General features: G+C 33.2%; 1 protein-coding gene across 22 annotated transcripts in view; it reads right to left on the bottom strand.

Annotated features, from left to right (window-relative positions):
- The window catches only part of CCDC91 (coiled-coil domain containing 91), a 476760-nt gene that overhangs the window by 288872 nt on the left and 168397 nt on the right, over positions 1–19491 (bottom strand). For all 22 annotated transcript variants that reach the window (XM_074402990.1, XM_074402983.1, XM_074402984.1 and 19 more), the window contains one exon: positions 3903–4010. In XM_074402990.1, coding sequence (XP_074259091.1) covers positions 3903–4010 — 108 coding nt within the window. The remainder of the gene's footprint in view (positions 1–3902; positions 4011–19491) is intronic.

Below are 19491 nucleotides of genomic sequence, written 5' to 3'. Positions count from 1 at the left end.
CCTTTCCCCTTCGTCACTTCTGGTGTGTAGAAACAACTGATTTTCATGTGTTAAACTTTTAATCTGTAACTTGGCTGAATCCTTTCAATAAATCTGTAATAGGCTACTTTTGACAAGGCATTATAAGAAAAAGACAAGCTCAACACTGAATTCATAGAGAAAAGACAATTCTCAAGCATCAAATCACAGGAAATAGAAAAGTACAGAAATCTGAAGACTTGCATGCACAACCACTTCCTAACTGCAACTTAAGAAACAAACAACTGAGAAGGCCTTTCAGCAACAAATACCAACTACATTCAGCCTTGCAGCAAGTGGTAAACTAAGTGTTTTAGCCATACTCACTATTAAAAACTCTATAAAGTGCCTCCAAGCAGAGATAAAATAAAGCTATGACTGTTTCAGGTTATGTGGTTTATGGAAAAGAGACCACAAGATTTCTTCCAAATTGGTTTGATAAAATGAATATATCTCTGCAATAAAATAGAAAAATAGAGGGACAAATATGAGGTTCAAAGCATTTAAACATGTTAAACCTAGAAAGTACTTTTCTGGTTTTACAAAGGCAGATTAGTTAAAAAAAAATTTTTCAAAAAAAAAAAAAAAAGAAAGTAGTTCTCTAAAACAACTGTGGACATGGCCTTAACAGAGCTGACTACTATCAAAGACAAGACACCATGGGGAAAGGATTCCCTGTTTAATAAATGATGTTGGGAAAACTGGCTAGCCATGTGCAGAAAGCAGAAACTGGACCCCTTCCTGACACCTTACACTAAAATTAACTCCAGATGGATTAAAGAGTTAAACATAAGACGTACTACCCTAGAAGAAAATCTAGGCAAAACCATTCAGGACATAGGCATAGGCAAGGACTTCATGACCAAAACACCAAAAGCATTGGCAACAAAAGCCAAAATGGGACCTAATCAAACTCCATAGCTTCTGGACAGCAAAAGAAACAGTCAATAGAGTGAATCGGCAATCAACAGAATGGGAAAAAATTTTTGCAATCTATTTGACCATTTGACAAAGGCCTAATACTCAGAATCTACAAAGAACTAAAACAGATTTACAAGAAAAAAATAAACAAGCCCATTCAAAAGTTGGCAAAGGGTATGAACAGACACTTCACAAAAGACGACATATATGAGGCCAACAAACATATGAAAAAATGCTCATCATCACTGGTCATTAGAGAAATGCAAATCAAAACTACATCGAGATACCATCTCACGCCAGTTAGAATGGTGATCATTAAAAAATCTGGAGACAACAGATGCTGGAGAGGATGTGGAGAAACGGGAACACTTTTACACTGTTGGTGGGAGTGTAAATTAATTCAACCATTGTGGAAGACAGTGTGGTGATTCCTCAAGGATCTAGAAATAGAAATTCCATTTGACTCAGCAATCCCATTACTAGGTATATATCCAAAGGATTATAAATTGTTCTACTATAAGGACACATGCACATGAATGTTCAAAGCAGCACTGTTTACAATTGTAAAGACTTGGAACCAACCCAAATGCCCATTGATGACAGACTGGACAGGGAAAATGTGGCACATATACACCATGGAATACTATGTAGCCATAAAAAATGATGGGTTCGTGTCTGTTGTAGGAACATGGATGAACCTGGAAACCAGCATTCTCAGCAAACTGACACAAGAGCAGAAAATCAAACACCGCATGTTCTCACTCATAGGCGGGTGTTGAACAATGAAAACAAATGGACATAGGAAGGGGAGCATCACACACTGGGGTCTGTCGGAAGGAAACAGGAAGGGACAGCGGTGGGTGGGGAGTTGGGGAGAGATAGCATGGGGAGAAATGCCAGATATAGGTGATGTGGTGGAAGGCAGCAAATCACACTGCCATGTGTGTACCTATGCAACAATCTTGTATGTTCTTCATATGTACCCCAAAACCTAAAATGCAATTAATAAAAAAGACAAGACACCAAAGGAATCATTACCCTTAACTGTATTTGCTACCCAAAATGACTCCTGGGCTCCCCATTTTTTGTAGACAGGAAGCAGGTTCAGAAATGGTATGATCTTCAAAATCAATTTTAAATATAGCCAACAAAGATACTGAAAAATAAAAAACCTACAAGACCACAAGGAGCAATGGACTAGGAACCCTGTCAAAAAACTCTGTAAAGATAATCATGGTAAATGAAAGGAGCCCCTACTTCCAGGCAGAGGCTCTTATTTAATCTATCTAGTGAGATTTTAAAATTGATACATACTAATGATAGCTGCATGTCTCTGATTCTTCCTTTTTTCCTTTTGAGAATGTTTACAGTAAATACCCTACCTTTGTCTCACCACTGTATACTAGGCATGTTGGGAATAAACAATTTAGATTTTAGTTCTGCTTCTTCAAGTCAAAAGGGACCATAGCTGGACCTGGTAATGTAGAGACTGCAGCACATTATTCCCCTTCTATTACCCAGTGATCTTGGACTTTTGAACTTGAGGCCATGTCTAGATAGAACTTTCAGATTTTCTCCCAAGAGGACAAGATATGTTAATTTGCCTGTGAGACCCAGACTTTGAATATTTGGTGCACAAAAGAGAAGAATGTGGTATATTTGTGCTATTCACTAAGCATTTCCTTTTCTCTTCCCTTCTAAGTTCATACATAGGCTCTCACTCTCTGGCCCCATCATGACTGGGTGGGTCATGTGGATATAAATTGAAACTGAATGTGTCACTTCCAGGCCAGAGTATTTAATTACAGATACATATCTAACAGGGCTCTCTTTTACTTTGAAATGGTATCAGGTAATGCTCCACTTTGGAATTATACTATCAGTAGAGTTCCCAGGGTGAGGACAACATGAAACAGGGCCCCAAGATAGACCTCAATGAGTATACAGCATGAGCAAAATATAAATTTTTGCTATTTGAAGCCAGAGAGGTTAGGGCATAACCAAGCCTATCCTGGCTAATATATGGTTATGCTGCTTATATCCATTCATAAAGTTTTATACTTCATATCTTTGACAGCCTGGTATTTCACCACCTAAAACAGTATAATTGTTATTAAATTATCTGTGTATTTCTTCTTTCATGCCATTTATTAAAATGACATTGAAAAATACTTAACATAACTGACTCCAATCTTGAGAATAGGGTGGTATATTTATAATCTCCATTTAAAGTCTACTCTTTTTTTTTTTTTTTGAAACAGAGCTTCACTGTCACCAGTCACCAGGCTGAAGTGCAGTAATATCGGCTATTTCTTAATTCTTAGTAAATTTTCTTCCAATGATATAACATAGATGCTCTACATGAAGTCAATTTAATTTTTACCTACCAACTTTTATATCATTGAGAAGTATTACTAGGCAATTCTTACATCGGTTATTTATGCTATGACACATCCATAAATACTCTTCATTTGCTTTGTTTAATGTAAAGCAACTAATCAATTAGGCCTTCTAAGATATTAAATCAAGAAAAGAAAAAAATTTGAACAGAAACATTCAAACAGAAGCCAATGACTGTATAGAATGAAAGCTAACGTAAACATGCAGAAGTGCTTTAAAAATTCAAATGTTATTTATAAATCTTATCCCACTAAAAATCATTTACTCACCACAATGCATTCACAGTTACCTCTATGCTTCTGTTATTTGGAGAATATATTACAACTGAGAAATTAACATAAGAATAATTATTAATGTGGGGGAGACCCACATATTTCAGGCCTTTAGTCCTATTTTGAGTCTGCCATAAAATTCTCAATCTTTGAGTGTACATAAGCATATTTTTTCTCCAAAATACACCAAGGAAAGTAAATGGAACAGAACTGAATAAACAGTTATAGAGCTCTCAGGGGAGAGAGTCAGGAGAAAAGTATAAATATATAATGGATGTGGACTTTTATTACCTGAGCATTTAGCAACTCCTCACACTTGTGTGCTTGTTTCTCGATTGCAGAAATGTACTGTTTTTCAATAGCTTCTACTTGTTGCTTAACTGAAGACTGCAGTAGTGCCTGAAAACAAGCAAAAAAGCCATTTGGATCACAGACAAAACTTGGAATCTACTGTTGGCATGAGAATTTTTTTGACAGTTGAATATACTGTAATATGATATTCTTCTAAATTACAAAATATGTATTTGTTCATACCGAAGCACATTTATATATAACACTACTTTCGGCTTTTGCTTTTACGTTTGCCTATTGCCAAGATAAGTTTTTTGGCTCAGACCTTCCTTCCACACATATTCTCCTTAAAAAGGCCAAGTTATAGAAGATGATAGAGAGGGTGAGTAGTTCTGTTAAATATAAATTTGGTTCAGTGAAGACCACACAGGATGAAGAGTGTATGAAAGCTGCTGAAAAAAAAAAAAAAGAAAAGAAAAAAGGAAAAAAAAAAGCCAGACATATTTCACTGGCTGACAAAACTCCACATCCTCTCGGCACACTGTAATATCCCATGGGCCAAGCATGATCTTCAAGACCACAAGTCAAGTAAAAGCAGATGGAAATTCTGAGCAACTTCAAACATAAAAGAACTGCCCCCCAGGAAGTTCACGCCCCTAATGTGAAAAGGTACAAGTTGAAGTATGTAAGTCAGAGTCTCAAGGCAGTACACATAAAAAGTAATAAAACTTGGGACACAGGGCATACTTAATTGAATACTATAAGTGCTGGAAGTCAAGTCACACAAATATAAAGATATTACCACTGTTTCAAGGAAAACCAAATCAGCATTTGACGATGTTCCACCTAGTCACTTCCTTATTAGAGATGGTTAGAATATTATTATATTTTTCTTTCCCACTGTTGAGCTTTCTATGTTATATTAACAAGTTCTCAGTACTATCTTTCATGCTATTTATAAACCCTAAATCATTCTATAAGAACTCTAGCAAATATCCTATTTATAAATGTCTATTTAAATAATAAACTACTCATAATCAAAATATTAAGTTGAAACAGATACGTCTTATAGAAAACAGACCACTGGCACATTCAGCAAGAAAAAAAAAAAAAACAGCCAAATCTCTTAATCTCTGTTATGAAAATAGATTTACTTGGTTGGAAACACCATGCATTAAGATGCTAGATAAATAGGAATGTATTTTTAAAAGCTGACACAAAAATATTTTTAAAACTTCTAAATAAGCCTCAAATTTTCAAGTAAAAAACTTTCCTGTGCAAATGTAAGACTGTCTGATGGTGCTACTACTCCTACAATTCAGTAGTCATCACTATGAAGGTATAAAATTATTAGCAAATTAGTCAAGAAAAATAAAGCTCTGAGTTTTACCAAAATATAAGGAAAATGCTTACTAGAACTGCTTTAGCCCTTGATTTACAGGGTCTTCCAAAGATTCCACAATGATTAATATATGTAAGGCACAAAAGCTTAATCTTTTTAAAGTGTGAATAGATAAATCTAATTTACCTGTGGGAAACATACTATTCATAGGAATTTCAGAAAAGTTAAAAAATAATACAGTTATAAAAAATTCCCTTGGAATAATCACAGCATCTTTTGTAAAGAGAAAAAAATGGCCTTCTTTTTGGAGACTTGGGATATTATACAATCACTTTGCTTAACGGAAAGAACTATTTTCACTCCCTTATTTGCCAGGGTTCCAAATAATCCCACAATTTAAATATTTAATATTTAAATACTCAATATTCAACTGCAATTTTTAATATATTATATCCTTTGGAGGACAGGTAAGTTAATAATATTCTCTCTATATAATTAAGAAACACAATATGAATAGGGTATTCTTCCTCTAGTGATGGACTTGTACGCCATCTACTCATTCTCTTTGAAACGTCAAGGAGGCTAATGAGTAAAGTAAGAGCCAAAGATGTGATTAGGGAGCATAAAGAGAAGCTATGCAAAAGTAAATGGCCTCTTATATATTTCAAATATCTCATCTTAGCCCCTTTCAGTCATTTAAATCCATAAATCAACAAAAGAGACACAAAGGTAGGTAAATAAGGATTTTTTTTTAAAGTCTTCCACATTGAGCTCAGTCTCAAGTTGAAGTTAATCATTCCCTTGATAATCACACACTATAGGTATATCAGTGTGTGATTATCAAGGGTGACCTGTTAGACTCCCCACTATACACAAAGAACATTGAATGGATAAGAATAACTGTTATTTGTAGATTCTGGATATTAGTCCTTTGTCAGATATATAGATTGTGAAGATTTTCTCCCACTCTGTAGGTTGTTAACCCTGCTGACTGTTCCTTTTGCCATGCAAAAGCTCCTTAGTTTAATTAAGTCCCACCTATTTATCTTTGTTTTTATTGTATTTGCTTTTGGGTTCTTGGTCATGAAATCCTTGCCTAAGCCAATGCCTAAAAGGGGTTTTCCAATGTTATCTTCTAGAATTTTTAGAGTTTTGGGTCTTAGATTTAAGTCCTTAAACCATCTTGAGTTGGTATGTGTGTAAGGCGAGAGATGAGGATTCAGTTTCATTCTCCTACATGTGGCTTGCCAACTATCCCAGCACCATTCGTTGAATAGGGTGTCCTTTCCCCACTTTATGTTTTTGATTGCTTTCTTGAATGGTGGTATTCTGATGGAAATTGTGTTGAATTTGTAGACTGCTTTTTGTAGTACGGTCATTTTCACAATACTGATTCTACCCTTCCATGAGCATGTGATGTATATCCATTTGTGTCGTCTATGATTTCTTTCACCAGTGTTTTGTAGTTTTCCTGGTAGAGGTCTTTTGACTCCTTGGTTAGGTATATTCCCATGTATTTTATTTTTTTGCAGCTATTGCAAAAGGGGTTGAGTTCTTGATTTAATTCTCAGCTTGGTTGCTGTTGGTATATAGCAGAGCTACTGATTTGCGTACATTAACTTTGTATCCTGAAACTTTGATGAATTAATTTATCAGTTCCAGGAGCTTTCTGGAGGAAGCTTTAGTGTTTACTAGCTATACAATCACATCAGCACATCGGCAGCAAACAGTGACAGTTTGACTTCCTCTTTACTGATTTGGATGCTCTTTATTTCTTTCTATTGTCTGATTCCTCTGACTAGGACTTAAATTAGCAAGAAAAAAAGAAACAATCCCTTCAAAAAGTGGGCTAAGGACATGAATAGACAATTCTCAAAAGAAGATACAAATGGCTAACAAACATTAAAAAAAAATGCTCAACATCACTAATGATCAGGGAAATGCAAATAAAAACCACAATGCAATATCATCTTACTCCTAAAAGAATGGCCATAATCAAAAAATTTTAAAAAACAGATGTTAGAAGGTATGTGGAGAAAACAAAACACTTTTATACTGCTGATGGGAAAGTAAACTAGTACAATCACTGTGGAAAAACAGTGTGGAGACTCCTTAAAGAACTAAAAATAAAAATACCATTTGATCCAGCAATCCCACTACTGGGTATCTACCCAGAGGAAAAGAAATCATTATAGGAAAAAGATACTTGAACTCATACATTTATAGCAGCACAATTCACAATTGCAAAAATCAGGAACCAGCCCAAATGCCCATCAATCAACAAATGGATAAGAAAAACTGTGGTATAAATACATGATGGAATAGTACTCAGCCATAAAGAAGGAATGAATTAATGGCATTCACAGCAACAAGATGGGATTGGAGACCATTATTCTAAGTGAAGTAACTCAGGAATGGAAAATCAAACATCATATGTTGTCACTCACAAGTGGAAGCTAAGCTATAAAGATGCAAAGGCATACGAATGACACAATAGACTCTGGAAAATCAGGGGGAAAGGATGAGAAGGGGGTGAGAGATAAAAGGCTACAAATTGGGTTCAGTGTATACCGCTCAGGTGATGCGTGCACCGAAATCTCACATATCACCACTAAAGAACTTACTCATGTGACCAAATACAACTAGTTTTCCCAGAAACCTATAAAAACAAAAAATTAAAAGCAAAACTAAAAATAGCTGGAGCATAGAAAGTTGAAATTAAGAGTGGAGCTAAATGATTAGGCAAGAAAGCAGGTGTCAGGTATTAAAAGAACTTGTATGACAACAAGGAGTTAAGCATTGGTCCTACTGCTCAACAGTGTGATTACTAGTGCCACAGTCTACGCAAATCAGGTAATTTCCAAAACTGTCCACTGTGGATATACAATTACACATTGGTACTAGCCACTTGCCGTTATAACTTGCTCTATTATTATAAAACTGAGTATTCATCTTCCAGTGTAATATATCATAATACACAAAGACTCCTTTACGTTTCTCACAGCATCTCATAATACAATCTTAACATTCCCTGATTTGTTCTTTTCTTCTGTAACTGCCTCTACAGATACCCAAGACAAAGAGGCCTTCCTTGAGCTAATACAACATTAATTTTTAAAAAAATGAAAGAATAATTTCATTTCCAACCTATTTTGAACTAATCTAAACATCCATAAAGCACTATGACTCTGACAGTATATACAGATAGAAATACCAGATACATACCAACATATTCTATATAAAAAAGCATGCTATCAAGAGCAGGAAATGTTCTGTGGATTTTGAACATATTTATGTCTTGGCCAAAGTTGTATCAGAGATTGGCAGTATTATCCAAGAGTATTTCACTAACCTTGAGGGAAACTATTACACTTTAAGAATAATTTTTTGTCTGGGTGTGATGGCTCACACCTGTAATCCTAGCACTTTGGGAGGCTGAGATGGGCGGATCACCTGAGGTCAGGTAGACCAGCCTGGCCAACATGGCGAAACCCTGTCTCTAATAAAAATATAGAAATTATCCGGGCATGGTGGCAGGTGCCTGTAATCCCGGCTTCTCGGGAGTCTGAGGCAGGAGAATCGCATGAACCCAGGAGGTGAGGTTGCAGTGAGCCAAGATCGTGCCATTGCACTCCAGGGGGCGATGACAGCAACTCCATCTCAAAAAAAAAAAAAAAAAACAACGAATTTTTAACGTGTTAAAAATAATTGTAGATCTCTTTAGTACAGGAACTATAACTTCATGAACAGCTTCTTACAGACTGCCTTGTACATAGCCAGCCCATGTAATAGCTACTTGGTAGTGATGATCCTTGTGTGAAAATTGATATTAAGTAAATATATACTATCAATAGTACCAATATTTATTAAAAAGTTCGCTAAGCTTCAAATTACAACTACCAAGTCCAGTCACCAAAATTGTTACCATATCCATTTGGCACCTATTAGAGATCTCAATTCTTTAAGTTCTCATCTAAAACAAGAAATATTCATTCTTTTTACTCCATGGGGCTGAATTGTGAGTAAATAGTGTGAAGGTCTGTAAATTCTGGGAAGGAAAAGTATGTTGTCAACTCATAGTAAACAAAGCTATTAAGTCAAAAATCGTGCAACACCACTCCAACTGTGAATAAATGTGAAAACAAGATGCATATTTATTTAGTAGAACTGACTGCATGTTAGAATTTGAATGGCATAAGTATAGCCAGTGTAGACTATTGTAATCCAGACTAGAGCCCACATTCCCAACAAATCCACAGATTTACCCTCCCTTGAAAGAGCCTCATTGTTACGTATCTGATTCCAGCCTCATCCAATTAAACGACCATGCAGATTTGCAGAGCAGCTGTGTCTAAGGAACAAGAAGGTCTTCAACATATTAATATCATGTTTGCACTGATTATGTGACCACAAAGAAATCCTACACAGCTAATTTTAAGCAAAAACAATTAGATTATTTTGAAAGTCACAGAATATTTTATTTAACAACCTACTAAGTCATACTTTACAAATGGAGGACAATATAAAGATGTGGTGCAAGCAGTAAGCAAAATGTATAACAATCATAATCGCTCAACTAAAATTTAAGACCTAGGAGAATATGAATCTGTGTTTACCTCACTGATATACCCAATGCACCTACAACAGTGCCTGACACATAGAAGATATATGACAAATAAGTTGAGTCACTAAATTAATTAATCATGATTTAGGCAAGCCTGATTATTTGTCCCTTCACAGAAAAATTATTAAAACTTTTATGTTGATTATACTCATACACTTAGTTTAGCTTATTGACTACAGCAGTATATACAAAAAAATCATAAAGTATCATATGAAATCAAGAACAATATCACCTTTCTTGGAAAAATATGAAATTGTTATTTAAACATCTATTTTTTTCTCTTTTAAAAAATATTTCTATTATTTCTTGTCTTTTCTCATTTTTAACTAAAAATCAAATGAGCAAAACTGAAACGTAGCTGCCAAATGAATAAGCTAAAATTGTGAAGAGATATTTTTGGTTTTTTTCTGCTGTAAGTCCTCTTTTTCAGCAAAATATTACTTCAAGTTTTGTAAAGATATTAAATTGTTAGCCTGTCTTATAATACCTTCAAAATTGCAAATAAAGTATGTTTGTTATTCAAAAAGAGAGCCTACTGACTGAGGTACATTTGTAAAAATGGTAAATCTCAGTCATTTTACAGAATCATCATCTATTTTTCCTTCATAAACTTTACATACCTGTCTTACAAATGACGACAGAAACTGTGATTAATAAATGTGCCAAAATCACATGAAAAGACACAGTGGAGCAAAAAAATTGAGTCCTACTCATTTGGATGCATTTGTCTTAGCTATTCTAGCTCAGTAAGCAGATTTCTCTTTTCTTAAACTAAGAAGCTATTTCATTTCAGTCACTCACTCAATTATTCATTCATTCTTAATTTAGTCAATATTTTCCTAGATATTGTCATAGGTATTGGAAAAATACCAAAGGCACTCAAACGCTATTAAAATTTTCTCAATTAATGAACAATGTAAAATAATAAAAACACATAGCATTGATTTTTGTGGGCTACACATATGCAAGGAAGCTAGAAACTGATGATACACCATGCACGAACTATTTTGTATATGCTCTAGAATTAAAGACAATGCATTTCTTCTCCATGGTAGTATAAGAGTTAATCCTAGAAAGTACTACATGAGTTTCTTTTTTTACATGTTCTTACAAGCAGTATTGTAAATATACTTACTATCAGTAGTAATTATATACTAACTGCAAGTACAACTATGAAGTAATAATTACTTGAACTTCATCTGGACACTTTATTAATATACATTTCTTCTACAATACTTATATTCTACATTTTATCATGAATAGGCTGGTAAAAAACACTATGAAAATGAAGAAATAGTGTCCAAATGATGGCAACTGTCTAGATTTGGCTCTGAATGCTGCTCTTGGTTATCAACTTGTCTTAATCCCCAATGACTCTTGACTTAATTAAATATATCTTTAGCCAATTTGAAGGTCTAAAACTTCAATCTATAGCTTTGTTTGCTTATAATTCAGGAGAATAAACTGATACTTTGATTTAATTCTTGCATACACACACATAGACACATATCCATGTATTTCAAAAGAGCTTCAGATCACTGAGCCAATAATCTCTGAGGTACATATGTGGTTGTATTAAAGAAGAAATATTAGGCAACTCTGAAACAGTATTAGGACATTTCAAAAAATTCTGCTGGAATATAAAAAATAATGTGGGTAAAATCTATGATCAAGAGGTGATCTAAAAGTTCAATGTAAAATTCTCTGTAATTCTCTGGAAGTGTAATTCTCTGGTACAAACACTTCAATTTAGATTTAAGGATCTGATTTACTGAAATCTGGATCCAAATTCAAGTCTGGGGTCATGTTCTCCTGCGACCCAGCCTGGCAGAAGTTAGGCAACATTCATATTCTGTGAAGTCAACCTTTGGGAAAAATGAAGGTACATGTTTCTCAAGAGTAAATTATAGTTGTCTGAAAAGTGACAGTGATGGAAACTATTACCTAAAATTTTGGAAAAACTGAATTAAGAAACAAAAGAGTTCTCCATTCTTTCTTCCTTAATTTAAAAAGGGAAGAGAAGTAGCATGGTCAAGTTGAGGCTGCTGAAAAGTTATCCTGTTACAGATCTCAAGCATTTGGAATTGCAATGAATCTCAGATTTTTCTGTGTATTAGAATTACAGTGCAGTGGTAGTACACAATTCAAGAAGGAAAATGTTAAGTTATGGGTGTAGATCTAAACGTGAAAATTCAATACAGTCTAGCCATGCTATAAAGTGCCTTAGAGGCTGTGAAAGCCAAAGAAAATCTTCAGGACATAGGGAAACATTCCTGTTGGCCTTGTTGTTAAGGGAATCTAGTAACATAAGAGTTGTTACCTCAAACACCACAAAAGTCTCCCAGTGAAAATTTCTTTTGTGCCATGGACAACACATTAAAATTAAGAAGTTTCTAAAATTAAGTATAGCACAGAGACTCTGCATGTCTGCCTTCCAAATACTTTAACCTTCTGAAAGGCTGCCATATGGATATCCCTCTCCCTCAGATGCCACATTATTCCTTGTGACTTGAATAAGAGTTACAGTTTCAGTAAAAAAAAAAAAAAAAAAAAAAAAGCAGGGACGTGGGGAAGAATTCTGACTGAAATAATCATTCACACAATTAAGTACGGCACCTAGTTAATAATACAATAAAGGCCTATGCATCTCATTTTCTAAAATACAAAATCACTGATCATGGGAAGAAATGAACTCATCTAGAAGTCTAAAATATTTGTTTTAAATAGGCATTAGTTAACTTTGCAAGGCGGTGGTATACTTTGTTGAAAAGAGCCCAGAATCAAGCCTTTAATGATGTAGTTTTTATTTACAGCTCCTCTTCTGTTTGTTTATATACGTTCCATCAAGGCACCATGTTTCTCAATATATCAGATTCCTCATCTCATTTCATATATGAGGAATAAGAGTTTCTTATGTACCATTGCTGAAGGCATTCTGTGAAATTATGGCAGTTAACTTATTTTTTTACATTAATGATGAAATCCTGTAGATTATTCTAATAGTCTGTTGATTGAGAATTAAATTACCTACTTTTGATGATATATGAAATTCATGTTATGTAGATTCAACTTAGGATCAACATTATTGATTTAATTATGAGGTTTATGATTATTTTTAAAATTATAAATATCTTAAAATTATATTTTCCTCCAAATTAATTCGGTTCCATTCATAAAATATACATCTCAAAGATTAGAGTCCTCATAGTGAAAAGCCATCAACATTAAGAAAGAGATTAGAGGTATGACTTAAATCAATTTTATTAGAGAAAACATGTTAAGACTAAATTTTGAGTCAGCCTAAATTCTGAGACTTAGTGAATGAGTTTGTGAACTTAGATGACAAGTATAGATACTTCTATTAGTTCTTTCTCAGTTAAAAGTTAACATTAGTGCATTAAAGATACAATTACATTAAGGGTGAATAAAAATATTTAAAATCCATTAGTTTGGGCACCAAAAAATTAGAAGAGATACCATCACCAGAACAGATGCAGGGCCAGAGGTCCCCTGTAGCGCCAAGTTCTAGCTTGACTGTGAGTTGAGAAGAAGCCTCAGAGGAAGAGATAAAGCCATTCAAGTGGCTCAGGGGAATTATTACTACAGTAACTGGTATGTAAATACCTCACATTAATAAAATGGCATCTAGTAGTGCTTGCTGATTTAACAATAGCTCAGATTGAGTTGTTACAAAATTATGAAAAAAAAAATTTGGCTACATGACTATCTTCCTAAAAAAACAAAATATAGTAACCATTGAACTCGGTGATCTGAGTAAAATGGACTAAATCAGAATATGGATTATTTCTCAAATGGAATTCCTCTCTGCTTGCTATAAAGCAACTTGACAGTCAACTTACTGAAAATCAGAAACGAGACAATTTTATCCATATTATCCCATTTCTGGAAAAGGCAAAGCCTGAGGGAAAAGGGTAGACTGATGTCCAGATACCAACAGCAGCAAAATTAATTTTTATAATACATAGTTCTATATCTTTTGAACTTTGCCTTAAGTATACATGTTACTATGAAAAAAACAGGGTATGTGATAAGGCAAATTATTATATTCCCTAATAATGTATCCTTAGTATAAATATCAATATTCTGATAAATCAAGTTTCCCAAAGTTGATTACCTAGAATGTAGGGATTAAAATCAAAACCTTCATTTTAATATTGGGTTACAATCAGAAACAAAACAGACACGTTAAAATGCTCTTCTCCTAAAGAATCGTTATTACATCTCTGCTTTTCTTTTCAGTGTGTTTTAAAATTCAGAATAAATAATAAATTTAAGCATTCTCAGTATCTTTTCAAACCGGAAAGAAATTTAAAAATCAAAAGTAGACTTTTATAGACCATCATCTTTACAAATAGTTTTTGTGGACATAGCCTCATTTGACTTAGAAAATTTAATAAGCATAATATCTAAATGTCATCACTTTATCTCCTTTGCATGTATACAACTATATTAAGTGACGTTTCACTAACTGAAATATTGGTATCTAATAAATAAAAATAAATCTGTAACACATGCATATATAAGTATTTTTCCTATAGTATAATTAGGTAGTATTTTTAGGCACTACCTAATATTGAAAATGCTTGAATCTACATACACCTTACTGATGATTCAGTTCATTAGAATAATGAAAGATTAAAAACCAATTAATTGATATATTGATTAAAATTGTTAAAGAAATATACCCTTTACAAATGCTACCGTATAACCATTCCTCCAGAATTATTATTGAAGATAGAAACCTGCTGAATAAGCTTAGAAGTAGATTTGAAAAAAACTTTCAACTCCATCAGAACAGGTCAAAATGAATAACTTCATTATGGACATTGGAAGATACTGATGATATAGTAGCTTAAATTTTTTATGAGATAAATAAACAAATCTGTAATTAATTAATAATACTTTGGTAGAATGGGTCTGACATTAGATACAACATTCAAGTCTGCGCAACATTAGTCACAAGTATAAACCTGATGCAGTATAAAATGGAAAAGTTCATTTCAGTAGGTCAAAAATTATTAAGAAGAAAAAGGCAGTTCTTATATGTCTTATAAAAGAACTAACTGAACTACCCATCTTAAGGGTTTTTTATCTTTGGAATTATTTTTAAGGGTCTGCTACGCAACAGAAATCTGAAATTTTTATCCTTAAAACAGAATGAAGTCTTCCTCTACATTCCCTTGACCATCATCTAATGGTCCAGTCACAATACAAAAGCAAGCTTTAAATCTTTATTAGAACAAGTTTTCTGGCAAGGTGTCCAATGCCTTTTGATTTTGGCCTGGCTAAAAAAACCACAAGAATAGCCTTGCATGCAAAATTCTGCCTAAGCCCAGGAAACTCAGAGGCACACAAGAAGTATTCTAAACTACCAAATCTTTCTCAATTCTCCACTGAGGTTAAGTTTGGTGGGAGGCATAAAAAAGGACAAGCCAAATCATTAGTTCCAAACCAATCACTAGTATCTCGCTAGCATGCTATTAGGCCAAACTCTGCTGGCAACAGCAAACATCTATTTGTCCAGGAAAAATCCGATCATATGATAAAAGCTGGAATTTATGAGAATCCGTATTCAATTAAATAACTAAAAGTATAAAATTATTTTATACCTTTGGATTAACAAAATGGTAGAATTCAAATAAAGATATGCTGTCAGGCCCTCTCACATAGCTTTTTACTTTTTCTCTCTTTGAGCAAAAATTTAGCAATATCTATTCAAGAAAAAATATCAAAGGAAGAGAAAACAAAATTGTTTCTCTCTCCTTGGAAAGGAACATTATACAATGCAAGTAACTCTACACCCTGGGAAAAAAAAATTGGTCTCCTAAATGTAGTATGCTCTCCCTTGTAAAACAGCACAAATAATTCAAGAGTTCAAATAAAATACTAGCAAGTGTATGCTTTTGAAATATAAGAATACAGCAGTCATGTGATACTAAAGCTGGCATGTGACATATTTTACATTGCTAAAATTCAAAGCAATCCTTACCCAAAAGAATTGAGGGTATATCTGACCTTTTGAGAATATGCACAGACGACTAAAACTCTCAACAAAATAAACACTGATTCATGTAGGAAATTAGTATATTAAGAATTTTCATTACACAATTATTTTAGAGCAACTTAAGTGTATGTAGCAATTTTGCATCGTTTTTCCCTCTAAGTAGCAGAAATCTCAAGTGCCTAAGAAGTTAAAACTTCAGTAGACTTGATTCAGTTCCCTAATATTCAAATATAAGAGGAAGAGAAAAATATCAGAAAATTCTCTTCATAAAATGATCTAAGGCTTTAGAAAACAATCTACTCATTCCTTACTTTCTCATTAAGATAGTAAAGTATTTATAAGTACTATTCAAGCGACCAGCATTGACTGATTTTTGGCATCTGGAACATATTACACAGAATTAAAGATCACCAATTTAGTCAAGCTTCATAAACAAAGACTGCAAAAGCAAAATGAGTTTGTGTGTCTGTATGTCTAGCTGTAGTGGTGATATCTTGAAACGTGTAGGTACTTATAAAGGTAAGTTTTAAAATGTATTCTCCTTGTCCAAATGCATGCAAAATAAACACCAGAGGAGAAAACCCTAGAGTTTGAGAAGATGATATAAAAAAAATTAAAAATAAACCTTTCTGGTTTCAAAATGAATGTAATAATAATTTTCACATGACCAAAAAATAATACAGAGAATGTTTAGTTTAAGCACCCACAGATGGGCCAAGAAACACAAATACACCTTTAAATCAGTATAGCTATACTTTATCTGGTATGTGCATAAAAATATTAAACCAAACACATTTTCTTTTTTTACCTTTTTCAGGCTATTTTTCTACTTAGCAGTCTTGTTAATCTGTCAACTACATCAAAATTCAATAATGTTTCAACACTTTTCCTATCTGGTGTAATTTGTGAAATGTCTAAATCCCTTAAGTTAAAAAAAAAAAAAAAACAACAGGGAATATAACATTAATCAAAAAATAAGCAAGGTAAGTCAGAATCAAAAAATAACCTGTAAACATCACAACAGAATGAAATTTTTAAAACTTTTGTAAATGAGTTTTTTTTTAACCTGATCTATCTTTAAGAAAACACCATGTTAAAAAAAAAAAAAAAAAAAAAAAAGAGGGGGAAAGGGAGGAGGCAGCTGTCATTGCCTTGAAAGAGATTCTTTACACAGTAGCAAAACAAAAATTTGAACCTAAATATTGATATCTTATTTGCATCAGGTTGGAATTTTTAATGAACTGAGCTCAAAGTGAGGTAAAATAAAAACAACATGTTGAACTTAATTTCTTGAGTGCTTTCCACTCACTATTATACCATGTTAGCAGGAATTCCAACTTTGAATTTTAACACACTGATGGAGTCAACTAAACACTTCCTTTGGAAAATTCTTCCCAACTGTTATTTAGGATGAAAATAATAGTCATTTTGAGAATGAGTTAGCATTTAAAACGATTTTACCTAAGCACTAACATCTACTTTATTAACTGAATACAGATGTATATAGAGAAACTTCTGAAAAGAAAAATCAGCAGCAAACACCTCTATGCAAAAAGATACTTTCTCTTTAAAAAGTCAAGGCATCATATTCCTTAAGCTATAAAGTTACATCTATTTTAGCAAATATGCCTGTATTTTTCCATGTATGACTTTCTTTGATAGTCCCTCTGTGCTATTATACCAATCCTCCACTATAAAGAATTTTTTTCTTACTGTGATCACTTACCCACATCAAGGAAAACAAGGAGTAAGTTTTTTGTTTGTTTGTTTTTGTTTTAAATCTTGATGTAGGACAAAAGTTTTTGTTTCTTAGTTACAGCTAACTTATTTCTTAACTTTTAAAAACAGCAGTCCATCCTACACTGATTTTGTTTCTGTTAGGGTTTGTTTCTCTCATCTTTCTTATATGGAAAAATTACTCAGGAATTTCAACGGGACATAGTATAAGCGCGTACAATTATGCACACTCACCCACACAACCTTAAGAGAGTCAGTATTAATTAGATGATAAAAATTAGAAAAATGATAACAGCTGAAAGGAAACAGAACAGATTGACTAACAAATATAAAAAAATAAAAGAATAGTTAATAATTCCCACAGGGTAGCAGAATAATATAATTTTTTAAAAAAAGAAAATCTTGCCAAGTAACTACCCCCTACCTACATCTACAGATTCAAAATTTCCAGAAAAGAAAACTCCTTGTCATATGCATTTTTAAAAAGCAACAAAAATAATTTATTATGCACTGCAAATGTTGAGAGCCAAAGGATTAAAGAAATCTGATCAATGATAACTGTTGAATGGACGTTTAAACAAAAAAGGATCATGCTGATACAATTCCTCATTATCTCAAAAATATGATACTCTTCATCACAGATAAGATAGTAATCTTTGATGGAAAAAACTACAGACATTAGAACTCACGATGTCTAAGCCAGTGCATATACTGGAGAATGACAAGTTCAAGACAAAAGCTCAATTAATCAAGTAAAGAAAAATTCTTATGTTTCTTGGGGTAAACAATCTTAGATGTGGCATGTGCCTGTGTAAAGTCTTCTAAGATGTACATTAACTTCACTGTTGTTAATTATCAGAATAAAAGATTTTTGAAATCGTGACATAAGAGAAAAAAATAAAACTAAGTAAACATTATGGGAAAATTCAGCATATGAGACACATTAGGTTAGTTTTATGTTTGTTTTCCTTTGTACTTTAACAAAATTTCACATGTCCTTTCATCAATCTGTAGTCAACTATTTATTTTCTAAGTGAACAAAGGAATGCTTGATTTTAAATGTGCTGAAGATGGCGAAAAGGTGCCCCACCATCTTTTACTCTGAAGTGGCTATTTCTAAGACTGAAATAAGAATCTGTACGAAGACAACCAACTAATAATCAGCTATGAGATAATGAAAAAGTATTGCAATTGCTATGCCAAAAAAATCTGACATGTTATATACAGTAATGTTAATAACAGCTAATATTAAGGGATTAATTATTCACAATGCAATATTCATTTTTGTCACTACATCCCACAACACTCATAAATAGGTTCTATGGTTTATTCCATCACTTACTGAAAAAGAAACTAAAATAGTTTTTTAAAAAACTGCCCAAGATCACAGTGTTGGTAAACAGCAGAAGTGGGGCTCTAAACCAGGTCTGTCTGACTTCAAAAACCTATGTTCTTAATCGGCTCTACTAACAGAAATACTTAGCACTCTCAAAATATAAATTCTGGCAGGCATGTAACATTCCTTCAGAAAATCACAGAATAAAGCTCTATAAATTATTATACAAAATCACTAAAGAAAGAATAAGAATATTAGGCCTAATAGAGTACATAATAACTTTAGGTTTTAAATTTGTTTAAACATGGGACTGGGTTACAGATTTTCTATAGCCAGCTCCTGGAATAGATGATTTAAAGTTGTATGAACAAAGTTACACACTCAAAATAAGTAAATTCCAACTGGATGAGGTCAGCTAATGTCTTAAATACAGGACTATTTCTAGGTAAATCAGAATTTTCAATTATTTTGAAAAGTTTAAGTCCTATCATAACATATTGTTATTTTTTAATCAGAAATTGCTGA

The sequence above is a fragment of the Saimiri boliviensis genome, chromosome 7 (assembly GCF_048565385.1).
Source record: "Saimiri boliviensis isolate mSaiBol1 chromosome 7, mSaiBol1.pri, whole genome shotgun sequence".
NCBI lineage: Eukaryota > Metazoa > Chordata > Mammalia > Primates > Cebidae > Saimiri > Saimiri boliviensis.
This window is presented reverse-complemented; position numbering and strand designations above follow the sequence as displayed.